This window comes from Dama dama, chromosome 23 (genome assembly GCF_033118175.1).
Source record: "Dama dama isolate Ldn47 chromosome 23, ASM3311817v1, whole genome shotgun sequence".
In the NCBI taxonomy this organism is placed as follows: domain Eukaryota; kingdom Metazoa; phylum Chordata; class Mammalia; order Artiodactyla; family Cervidae; genus Dama; species Dama dama.
Window position 1 is genome coordinate 32,079,939 of NC_083703.1, and position 12,999 is coordinate 32,092,937.

The 12,999-nt window shown below is 39.7% G+C and overlaps 1 protein-coding gene across 6 annotated transcripts in view; it reads right to left on the bottom strand.

Annotated features, from left to right (window-relative positions):
- CUBN (cubilin) overlaps positions 1-12,999 on the bottom strand; it is a 282,579-nt gene that overhangs the window by 40,943 nt on the left and 228,637 nt on the right. For all 6 annotated transcript variants that reach the window (XM_061126294.1, XM_061126293.1, XM_061126296.1 and 3 more), the window contains one exon: positions 9,800-10,017. In XM_061126294.1, the coding sequence (XP_060982277.1) occupies positions 9,800-10,017 (218 nt within the window). The remainder of the gene's footprint in view (positions 1-9,799; positions 10,018-12,999) is intronic.

Sequence of the window (12,999 nt, forward strand, 5' to 3'; positions counted from 1 at the left end):
AGAGACAGCAAGATTAACAGCAGTGTGCCATTCAATAGTCATAATATAGGTTGCAATAGAAAAGATGTGAAATTCATTAATCCAGACCAAGTATACAATAGTGTCTAATAATGTAAACAAGGACATGGAATTGTTTTGTTGTTCTCAATGATACATTAGATTGCACATTATAGTATTTAAATTTCATGACTCTGATGGCAGAGCTATTTAGTGGAGACAGAGATTATTTCCCCAGTTCTGCTCAAGATGTGCTAAGAGACCCTGCTAAGTCAATTTCTGTGTGACTCTGTTTCCCAGTTTGTAAACTAGAGTATATAGCAAGAATGCCAATTAGGGTTATAGCATAAAAATAAATGCCCAAATTCCTTAATTTTGCTGGAATTTTGAGAAAGTGAAAGTCACTCAGCTGTGTCTGGCTCTTTGTGACTCCATGGTCTATACAGTCCATGGAATTCTCTAGGTCAGAATACTGGATTGGGTAGCCTTTCCCTTCTCCAGGGGATCTTCCCAGCCCAGGGATCAAACCCAGGTCTCCCACATGGCAGGCGGATTCTTTACAATCTGAACCACAAGGGAAGCCCAAGAATACTGGAGTGGGTAGCCTATCCCTTCTCCAGGGGATCCTCCCAACCAAGGAGTTGAACCAGGGTCTCCTGCATTGCAGGTGAATTCTTTACCAACTATGAGCCATGAGAATTTTGAGAAATTTTTACTAAATTGGAGGCTATAATTTGGAGGTAGAGATTTTTGTTATATAGAAATTTATTACCCTTATATTCCAATGCAATTATATTCCACATACTTGTGCTAATTCTTTACCATTATGCCATGCAAAGCTGATATGATAGATGTGATGTTTGCCAACATTAGAAAGATAGTGGCTTTTCACTGTATGTGTGTATATGTACACATGTAAATATAAGTATTATTTAAAATATAAATACTACAAATATATATTATGTATAATGTATTTATAATATAAAATATATTCACATAAATATAACATAAATATAAAAATTTGCTATAATACATTATTTATAAACAGTATATTTTATTAAAATATATATTTTCCTTTCCTTCTGGTACAGAGGAAGCAGTGACTCTTACTACAATATTTATATAGTAATAGTAAATTAAACTAGCAGTTCAGATGGTAAAGAATCTGCCTGCAGTGTGGGAGATCTGGGTTCAATCCCTGGTTGGGAAGATCCCCTGGAGAAGGGACTAGCAACTCATTCCAGTATTCTTGCCTGGAGAATCTCATGGGCAGAGGAGCCTAGTGGACTACAGTCCATGATGATTGCAAAGAGTCAGACACAACTGAGTGACTAACACACTGACATAAGTAAATTAAATGCTCTATTTAGGACGAGGTACAAATTAGAGAGATCAAATCGCCAACATCTGCTGGATCATCGAAAAAGCAAGACAGTTCCAGAAAAATATCTATTTCTGCTTTATTGACTATGCCAAAGCCTTTGACTGTGTAGATCACAATAAACTGTGGAAAATTCTGAAAGAGATCGGCATACCAGACAACCTGACCTGCCTCTTGAGAAACCTGTATGCAGGTCAGGAAGCAACAGTTAGAACTGGACATGGAACAACAGACTGGTTCCAAATAGGAAAAGGAGTACGTCAAGGCTGTATATTGTCACCGTTTATTTAACTTATATGCAGAGTACATCATGAAAAACGCTGAGCTGGAAGAAGCACAAGCTGGAATCAAGATGGCCGGGAGAAATATCAATAACCTCAGATATGCAGATGACACTACCCTTATGGTAGAAAGTGAAGAGGAACTAAAAAGCTTCTTGATGAAAGTGAAAGAGGAGTGTGAAAAAGTTGGCTTAAAGCTCAACACTCAGAAAACGAAGATCATGGCATCTGGTCCCATCACATCATGGGAAATAGATGGGGAAACAGTGGAAAGTGTCAGACTTTATTTTTTGGGGCTCCAAAATCACATGCAGATGGTGATTGCAGCCATGAAATTAAAAGACGCTTACTCCTTGGAAGGAAAGTTATGATCAATCTAGACAGCATATTAAAAAGCAGAGACATTACTTTGCCAACAAAGGTCCGTCTAGTCAAGGCTATGGTTTTCCTAGTGGTCATGTATGGATGTGAGAGTTGGGCTTCGAAGAAAGCTAAGTGCTGAAGAATTGATGCTTTTGAACTGTGGTGTTGGAGAAGACTCTTGAAAGTCCCTTGGACTGCAAGGAGATCCAACCAGTCCATTCTAAAGGAGATCAGTCCTGGGTGTTCATTGGAAGGACTGACGCTGAAGCTGAAACTCCAATACTTTGGCTACCTCATGCGAAGAGTTGATTCATTGGAAAAGACCCTGATGCTGGGAGAGAATGGGGGCAGGAGGAGAAGGGGACGACAGAGGATGAGATGGCTGGATGGCATCACTGACTCAATGGACATGAGTTTGAATAAACTCCGGGAGTTGGTGATGGACAGGGAGGCCTGGCGTGCTGCGATTCATGGGGCCGCAAAGAGTCAGACATGACTGAGCGACTGAACTGATTGAACTGACTGACAAATTGGAAAGCAGGCAGAGTCAAATGAGAAGATGAGAATGAAGAAAAGTATCAATAGCTCTATCTCTCCAAAGAGTGAGAAAAGAAATGACTTGCTTTTGAGAAAACTCACCCCCAAAATCTCTCATCATCCTGAGTATGTTGACTGATCTATGTGGAAACCATGTGGGCAGATTAAGGAAAAGGATGAATTTAGGAGACAGTCCTACCTGATTCCAAGGTTGGCTTTACCTCTTACAAACTCTTTGACTGCAAACAAAGTACTTAATCTCCTAACTTCTCTTTTCTTCCCTTGGAAAATGGGATAATCCATTCTGTCTCATGGGTGGTTGTGTGGATTAGATGAGCAAACCCATGCAAAGCATCTCTTGTAGGAGCTTAGTGACGGGCAGACAGCCAGGACATCTTCACCTGGGAGTGAGCCCAAATTAAAGCTCCCACACAAAGGTAACAGAATAAAGAGAAGAATATAGTCCCTGATCATGTTTTATCTCTAAACAACTGATTTACAACCAAAGAATCTTCTTCAGTGTTTATGCTGACCAGGCATAAACAAGACAGTCTGCTTGTATGTTCCTGGAAATACTATATCAAAGCCAGGACCAGTGAATAAGGATCATGATTATTACAGGAAACCCTATGCATATAAATAATTTTACCCCAAACACCCAGTTGTCTGATTAGATGTGCATTTTTAGAAGGGCTGGAGTGGTTTTGGATATGCAGAATAACTGTTTGCTAGCTTCTTGTTTTTTTCAGTGCTTTTCAAAGTGTTATCTTATAATTTACTATTAACTTACTTTTATCACTGAGATTGGTTTTCACAGTACCACCTGGTTTTATTTTCCTGATGACAACCCTAACCTTCAAGGGGCAGCAATATGATCATTCAAGAGGTGGGTGGAAACTGAGAACACAGACTGATATTGGAATACATTTTAATAGAAACCTTTCCTTTTATTTTGGCTGATCTGGCATTTTACTCCAATTTACTTGCTTTGGTATGGTTTTGGAGAACTAAGCATTTGGTGGTTTCTTTATCATAGTCCCACATCCAGGGCTCAGCAAAAAACCCTTGTCAATAAAACCCACAAAGGAGAAACCTTGCCTTTGACATCATCTCCCAAGAGGAACCTAATCACCAGTGAAAGTTGCAATACTAAAAAAGAGCGGAAATAAGCTTAGTTGAGCTTTCTGCAAATGGGTTTACAATTTCGGCTCATCTCATTGTCAGACTTCATCAGAGGGAGCAAATGACTTTAAGAGAACAACCAAACAAACATTACTGCTAAACTGAGGGTTACTTTGTAATTAACTACCTTATTGTAATTGTACTTTTAAAAGTAATGTCACCTGGCAGCTAATACCAGGCTGCTAGGAAGGACCAAAGAGACACAGAAACATTGACAGTGTCGCTAAATGTTTTTATGTTTATTTATTTATTTTTAATGTTTAGCCATAGAACTTTAGAATGCTTCTTCAGGTCCAAACTTCACACCAAAACTATGAAATTTACAAATAACTAGAAGCAAAAGTCTGAATTTGAGATGTTGTTACATTTTCCTCCATTTGTTGTGGTTTTATTTTCCATCTTTGGGGCCCCAGGCTGTCATCAGCTTTCTCTGTATACCTTTCCATCTCTCCTGTCCTCTCTTACAAGTAATTCTTGTTCAACTGCCTCAGCTTCTTCCCACCACTGCCACCTGTTTTCTTGCAGCACGTCTGAGAGACAATTTCCAAACATTAAGGCAGCAGGTAAAAATCAAGAGACCAGACACACACGATCCGAGTGCTGAGTCTGACCTAATTCTCTAAGGATGAAAATCATCCAGGTCACTATCCCGAGTAACAGCAGAACTGTCTGTACCATGACTCCGTGTTGAGAATGAGACGAATCTAGATATGATATAATGTATAACACATACATAGATTACATAGTGTAATGTAACTTTACATTTATCCATGTATTCTTTAATTCATTCATATAGCCAATACTGATGGAGTAATAGCTATGTGCTAGGTGTCTGCCGCATGTGCTAAGTCGCTTCAGTCATGTCCAACTCTTTGCGATCCTATGGACTGTATGTAGCCTGCCAGGCTCCTCTGTCCATGGAATTCTCCAGGCAAGAATACTGGAGTGGGTTGCCAAACCCTTCTCCAGGGGATCTTCCCAACACAGGGATCGAACCCATGTCTCTTTCTTCTCCTAGATTGGCAGGCAGGTTCTTTACCACTAGTGCTACCCAGAAGTCCAGGTGTCTGCCAGGCTTTGGAATTTTATTGGAATTTAGCTTCTGATTTTGGCTTTAAGTTATAAAACATACTTGAGGGTTTGCTGGTTAGATTTAAGTGCATGGTGAATATGAAAGAACATAAAAAAAACTGCACCCAGGAGTGCTGCTGTTGATAAGAATGACCCTATCTCCCCTCCTCTGCCTTAGAGAGAGAGTGGGGTAGGTCATGGAACCTTATAGAAATCCAGACGTTTAATATTACTTTCTGATATATATCAGTCCTCTTTGACATCTCAGGTACTTTACAGAAATTACCTATTGCATCCCCATCAAATTCTTGAAAGACAGAATATTGTAATAATTCAAGTTGACCTTTTTTGGTGGATAAAAGCTGGCCGTAAGTCACTAAACTTGTTTTCTTATGTATTCTGCAGCACTTTAGCATTTAGTGACTACGGTCCAACACAGTCAATATACTTACTTGGAATCACTGATTCTAATCCTGTATCTAGAAGTTTCGTGCCTAATGTGATGAGCATGTCAAAAACAGACTGACTAGACAGTACTCTGGTGTGAGATCAGTAAAATAAGAAGAAAAGGGGGCTTTGATGACTTAAAAACATGTCTGCAGATCTGAAATGCCGGGTGAGTGACTTAGGTAAGCACAGCCAGGGTGGAAGCAAACCCTGGTGGTGAAGCGGGGGCAGGAACTAAACAAGCAGAAGTGGACAGAATAATGGATACTCATGAGTGTCAGCTGTACCCGTGGGGCTTGCCCACTTCAGCACAATCCATAGGACTGATGCCTGTTTAGACTTCATGGGATTACAGACACCACTGACAATTGGATGAAAGATTTGTCTTCTTTCCAGAGAAAGGCTCAGATCTGCAGATAATTTCAAATATCCACAGATCCCAGGAGCTCAGGATGACTAGGTCCCTGGTTATCAGTTATCCAGAATCACTTCTTCATGTAGAGTAGGACTGATGGGGAAAGTGAGAAGGCAGGTGTCTTTCACAGGAAAGTGTCAGCCCCTGGGAAGGGCTGACTTTCCTTCCTCCTTACCTTCCACTCCATGCAGGTGGCCCTTCATAGCAGAAGCTCCATTAAAGAGGAGACCCGATTTCACCACATAGTTCATTAGCAACAAACCAGGGGGATATTTCCCTCAAATCTGTTCTGACCTATTAGCAATATAAATATAACAAATGTACGAGGAGAAGCTACCTAATGATTACATAGTTGTATGAGTCAGCACTTCACTGACTTCTGAAAAGTTAAAGCAGATTTATATAAAGTATTGTCAAGTGTGGAAGTGAAATAGCAAATTTGTAAAACTCTAGGGTTTAGGTCAAGATGAACGAAACTGAGCTGTGCCAACTAAACTGGCCTCCACTTCACATCAGTTATTTATTCAGGGAAAACACTGCTTTCCAGGCTAAACCAAGAGTTTAGGAAACAAAAATTCACTGTCCCATCCATAAAGTCATTTTTCCTCTCTTTACAGGATGCTCAGGGCAGTCTGAAATGGATGACACTGAGGTGAAAAGTGCATCTTATTAGCCAAGCCTAAGATTTTTATCTAGACCTATAGTGAAAATATCCTATAAACCCTAGAATTCATCATACCCTTTATGGTTCCTCTCCCTTTTCCTCACCAGAAACAACAAAAACCAAATCAAACTGAAAAGCTATGCAGAGCAAACAGTGAATTTATATGTATGGTCTCGAAAGGTTTTTAAGATCAAAACAGTACAAAATTTTAATACTCAGGTGTCCAGTTAAAAAAACAAACAAACCACTAAACCAAACTTAAAATTAGTCTTTAAATGTTCCCAGGTAGCTGATGGCATTTATACATGAACAAGAAGTGAGATGGGAACTTCCCTGGTGGTCCAGCGGCTAAGATTCTGTGCTACCAATGCAGAGGGTGCATATTCGATCCTTGGTCAGGGAACTAGATCCTGCATGTTGCAACTAAAGATCCCACGTGCCAAAACTAAGGCCCAGTGCAGCCAAATAAATATTTTTTAAAAAGGAAGAGGTGATGGGCATGCAGGGGTAGCACACGGCTGGTAAGGAATGAAACCCCATTTCTGCTCTCTGTGTGTAAACCTCTTCTCTGTGACCAGAGGAAAACAGTTATTGACTGAAAGTGTCCAATGTTTACGGGTAAGCAGGGGCTTTGACAGTGTACAATTTTTCCTTCTGTGCTACTTCAGTTCAGTAAAATCACATGAAGTCCCAAAATATCTTTTTGTAGCTCAGAAAAACATCACAATTCATGAGGTTAGCGAACACTGGCTAAGTTGGAAAGCTTCACGCAGTAAGGACTGTGTAGAATGCTTTAAGATGACTTCAATGATCATGTGAGAATATATTAGGAAAAAGGAAAACAATTTGAAAGCGGGTAGAATGAGCTATGCAATTACATGTCATTTGATTCTAAAGTCTGTGCTAAAAGCATGGATAGATGAGTTCTTTTGTGCAAAACAATCTCCAAAGGAAAATATATATATTTTTTTCAAAATAGCCTTTCATGTTTTGTATGCCATTTCACTTAGGCAATTCTATTAAGGCTATGAATGCTCCCTGTCTACCCATAACACTTGCTTTCAAGTTATTGTTGATACAGCCAAGTAGAGTTTCTGATTTTCTGATTCCATTTGTCACAATGTTTGCATTTTATTGGGAAGCCTTCAAAACACAAATGTCTAATTGCTTCCCTCGAGAAATGCATGACAAAAATCACACACCAAATGTAAAGAAGGTGAAGGTAAGCTCTGATTGCTATCGGAGGCATGAAGGTTTGGCACAGCATGGGGTAAACAGAAAGAAAGAGTTTGAATATTGAGGTAGAATTCTTTTTGCAGAAAATGCCCCAGGTCTCTCTGAGTAGTCACAGTAAGTGATTTGTTTTGTGAGCTTTTGTTTTTAGAACATTGATCACTTCTATATTCAAAGTGAAGAATCAGAACACTTCCAGAGTCAGATATAAATGATCTTAGACTGTGCCACTGATACTACAAGTGCAGACAAACAGAGAACAGGTTAGCTACTCTATATTTTAATGAACACAAAGTTCTAAGCTAAAGTGGATAACCAACAAGGACCTACTGTGTAGCATAGGGAACTCTGCTCAATGTTATGTGGCAGCGTGGAATGGGAGGGAAGTTTGGGAGAGAATGGATACGTGTATATGTATGGCTGAGTCCCTTCACTATTCACCAGAAATTATCACCACATTGTTAATGGGCTATGCCCCAATACAAAATAGGGTTTCCCTGGTGGCTCAGACAGTAAAGAATCTGCCTGCAATGCAAGAGACCTTGGTTAAATCCCTGGGTAAGGAAGATCCCCTGGAGAAGGGAATGGCAAACCACTTCAGTATTCTTGCCTGGAAAATCCCATGGACGGAGGAAACTGATGGGCTACGTTCATGGAGTCACAAAGAGTTGGATACGACTGAGCCACTAACACTTTCAATACAAAAGAAAAAGCTTTTTTTAAAAAGTTCTAAGCTCATATTTACAGATAATTATTTCTCAGAAGCAGTGCTATTACAGGGGTACTATTTTTGAGCCTCTCACCTGGATTTCTCTTTTACCTTTCAATGGCTCCCTGATCACTACCTTGTGCCCAAATTGCATCTCAAGCTTCAATTTCCTCCTGTATTTCTCCATTTAGATATCTCATAGGTCCTCCAACCTAAAATGATCCAAACCAAATATAATATTTCTTCCCTAAACCTCAGCCTCCTAAGGCACCACTAACCAGCGAAAGAAAGTGAAAGTGTTCGTCACTTAATCATGTCTGACTCTTTGCGACCCCATCGACTGTAGCCTGTCAGGCTCCTCCGTCCAGGAGCCTGCCAGGCTCCAGGCAAGAATACTGGAGTGGATTGCTAGTCCCTCCTCCAGGCGATCTTCTCAACCCAGGGATCAAACCTGGGTCTTTGACATTGCAGGCAGATTCTTTGCCCTTTGAGCCACTAGGGAAGCCCCTACTAACCAGCGAGTCACCCACAAAAAGTCATTCTCAAGTCATGTCCTCACTAATAAGCATCATGTTTCCAACACTGTACTTCCAGAGTATTCTACCTTCTGAGTATCTCTGAGATTTTTCACCTTTCCTTCTGTTTCTATTCCCCCTATGTTAGTTTGAGCCTTCAACCTTCCTCATCTAGAATTCTGTAATGAGCTTCTTCCTTTAGAGGTTAATGAGTCCTCCAAGCCTTTCTCGGTTTCCTGGATAGCTCAGTTGGTAAAGAATCTGCCTGGAATGCAGGAGACCCTGGATTGATTCCTGGGTGGGGAAGTTCCCTTGGAGAAGGGATAGGCTACTCTCTCCAGTCTTCTTGGGCTTCCCTGGTGGCTCAGATGGTAAAGAATCGGCCTGCAATGTGGGAGACCTGGGTTCGATCCCGAGTTGGGAAGATCCCCTGAGGAGTGATAGTCTACCCACTCTAGTATTCTTGCCTGGAGAATCCCATGGACAGAGAAGCCTGGTGGGCTACAGTGCATGGGGTCGCAAAGAGCTGGACATGACTGAACGATTAAGTACACAGCACCAAACCTTTCTCTACCCTGCTACCACTATGATCTTTCTAGAAGCAGAGTCTGGACATGCATTACTTAAAATTCTCCCAGGCTCCTCACCATTTTAAGGATAACGTCAACGCAGGTCACAAGGCCTTTTTCTTTTTTTTTTTTTTTAATCTAGCCCTTGCTACCTACAGGCTCAACTCCCACCATTTTCATGGGTGACAATGAGACTCAAGTCTCATTTGAGATGGTGCTGTAAACAGACTTTATCTTTAAATAGTAGAGAGACACATTTGTTGAGTCATTTTTTTTTTTCACTCAACATACCTTATATGTAATTTTTAAAACCAAAATTTTATGTGACTTATTCCTTTAAACCTAAATGAACAGCAACTTTAGACAGGTGAAAAAAAAACTAAAGCAGAACAGTAACAGTTATAAAAAACAGATTTACAGGTCCAAAATTCTTACCCAATGTCTGCCGGAAAGTTATCCTCCAACCTCTTGCTGTTTGAATTGAATCTGTCTTGAACACCAGGAACATGCTATTATTGCTGCTCTTAATACTTGGTGGAAGGTTGGAGCCACAGAATTGGCCAAGAAGGGGATCACTGATGTTAGAACCATCGTAAACTGCCAAGTAGTCTTCAGAGCAGGAAGCCGAGGGAACCACATCAAAATCATTGAACCTGTGAAATGAACCTTGTTAATAATGATGTTCTCCATTTGTACTTCCATTAAATTATAGCTTTAGCTCTTATTTAAAAAAAAAAAAAGACAGGACAAAGGTTAACAAAGCATCCATGATTCACTTGCTAGGAAACATTAGAAATAATATACTATTTTACTGATCAGTTCAAAAGTTTAGAGGAAATTTTTTGAGAGACTAGAATATGGCAAATAGACAGGGAAACAGTGGGAACGGTTAAAGACTTTATGTTTTTGGGCTCCAAAATCACTGCAGATGGTGACTGCAGCCATGAAATTAAAAGACGCTTGCTTCGTGGAAATAAAGTTATGACCAACCTAGACAGCATATTAAAAAGCAGAGACATTACTTTGCCAACAAATGTCTGTCTAGTCAAAGCTATGGTTTTTCCAGTAGTCATGTATAGATGTGAGAGTTAGACTATAAAGTTGAGTGCTGAAGAATTGATGCTTTTGAACTGTGGTGTTGGAGAAAATTCATGACAGTCCCTTGGACTGCAAGGAAATCCAACAAGTCCATCCTAAAGGAAATCAGTCCTGAATATTCATTGGAAGGACTAATGCTGAAGCGGAAACTCCAATATTTTGGCCACCTGATGTGAAGAACTGACTCATTTGAAAAGACCCTGATGCTGGGAAAGACTGAAGGTGGGAGAAGGGGATGACAGAGGATGAAATGGTTGGATGGTATCACCGACTCAGTGGACATGAGTCTGAGTAAACTCCTGAAGTTGGCGATGGACAGGGAGGCCTGGCATGCTGCAGTCCATGGGATCGCAAATAGTTGGACACAACTGAGTGACTGAACTGACCTGAACTGATGATAAGCTTTTGGAATATACAGATGAGTAAGACACAGCTCTGGCCTTCCAGGATTTTATGGTCAAGGACATATTAAGTCTCTTTGACATTAAGCTTTGACAAGCTGAACTGATACTCATTTATCATTTGAGCAACACGTTAGTTTCCCAGTCTCATTAAAAATATGGTATTTGCTCCCTTGTTACTTTTGTGACATCAAGTGGTACTGTTATCCTATTTTTTATTTATGGGAAGGATGCTAATATAACAGAGTGGAAGAAATGCTGGTTTTAGAAACAGAGCTTCATTTTCATTTTTACACTCTGTTTCTTTTAAAATGGACTTTATTCTAAGGGTAAATGAAACTATATGTAACTAAAACCAAACTAGGGTACCTGGCATAAAGAAGATGCTAAAAAAAAAAAAAAGAAAGAAAGAAAAAGAACAGACCCAACAAAAGATTATTATTTCTGTGATTTTGAAAACCAGGAATATGAAATAAGTTATTCCTCAGAAAAAAAAAATATAAGAAACCAATGGTACGAAAGAATGAATTAAATTCTCTTGCATCTCACTTTACTGTGGTAAGCAGTAATTCACACTTCAGATCACTGTAGTCATCATGGGCAGGTTACCACTCATCCCAGCTCTGGACCTTCCTGACATTTATTAGGACTGTCTTTTTGTGACAGACCCTAGAGGTCTGACATGGCCCTAAGAGATACTTTGGCCCCAGAAATATAAACAGTTGTCATGCATATTCCTTTTGGAAGAAGTTTTAAGAACTACTACTCAATTTGCACACTGCCTTCCACTGCAGTGGTGATCATGGAAGCAAATGTAAAATGGGTTTTCATCAACCTGGGTGGCTGAATGATCATGTTAGGAGGTGATTCCTTGCCAGACCACTCTGGACACACTCATACAAGTGAGAAAGAAACTTGCTGAGTTAAGCTGCTGTGCTTTGGGGTTGTTTGTTACCACTTATGACCTATCCTGACAGATACATACCGGACTTTTCTTTTTATTGCCTAACATAGTATTTCTTTTCTTTTTTATTGAAGTATAGTTGATTTACAAAGTTGTGTTAGTTTCTGGTGAACAGAAAAACAAACCAACTATTCATGTATATATTCCCCTAGATTTTCTTAAGAATTATGATAGGTTTATTATAGCTTTTAAAAAAAATCTGTTTAAGTTATTTGATATCCTATCATTTTCATAGGTTCTTCTGTCTCAGGTATTTTTGTTTTCTGGTGAGTTTTTTGGGGTTTTTTGTCTTTTTGCTAGCCTCTGTTCAGTTCAGTTATTCAGTCGTGTCTGACTCTTTGTGACCCCGTGGACTGCAGCACGCCAGGCCTTCCTGTCAATCACCAACCCCAGGAGTTTACTCAAATTCATGTCCACTGAGTTGTTGATATCATCCAATCATCTCATACTCTGTCATCCCCTTCTCTTCCCACCTTCAATCTTCCCCAGCATCAGGGTCTTTTCAAATGAGTCAGTTCTTCGCATCAGGTGGCCAAAGTATTGGAGTTTCTGCTTCAACATCAGTTCTTCCAATGAATATTCAGGACTGACTTCATCTAGGACAGACTGGTTGGATCTCCTTGCAGTCCAAGGGACTCTCAAGAGTCTTCTCCAACACCACAGCTTAAAAGCATCAATTCTTCGGCGCTCAGCTTTCTTTACAGTCCAACGCTCACATCTATACATGACTACAGGAAAAACTATAGCCTTGATTAGACGGACCTTTGTTGGCAAAGCCTCTGTAAGAAATAGCATATAACATGGAATAGTTTTTTAAATATCTCATGATTAGAGAGGATTAAGAAAAATGATACAATATGTTAAAATGACACAATATGTTTTCGTTGGCTGAATGTTTTCAAACTGATGATAAAGATCAAGATGAAAAGTTTCTTAATTTTCTTTAACCATGTGCAACATTTAATGTTCCTGTAATAGAAGAGGGCAAAACAATTGCTAGATAACTTCCGAAAATACTACTTTCATTCTTATTTTCTATAGACAATACATTTACTTTCCACAGCATGCATCCATGAAGAAAGATAAAAACCTGAATTTCCAGGAGGGATTCAAAGCTTTTTCGGGTTTGCATCATTTTCCCATGACAGCACAGAAATTATCTGAAAAAACCC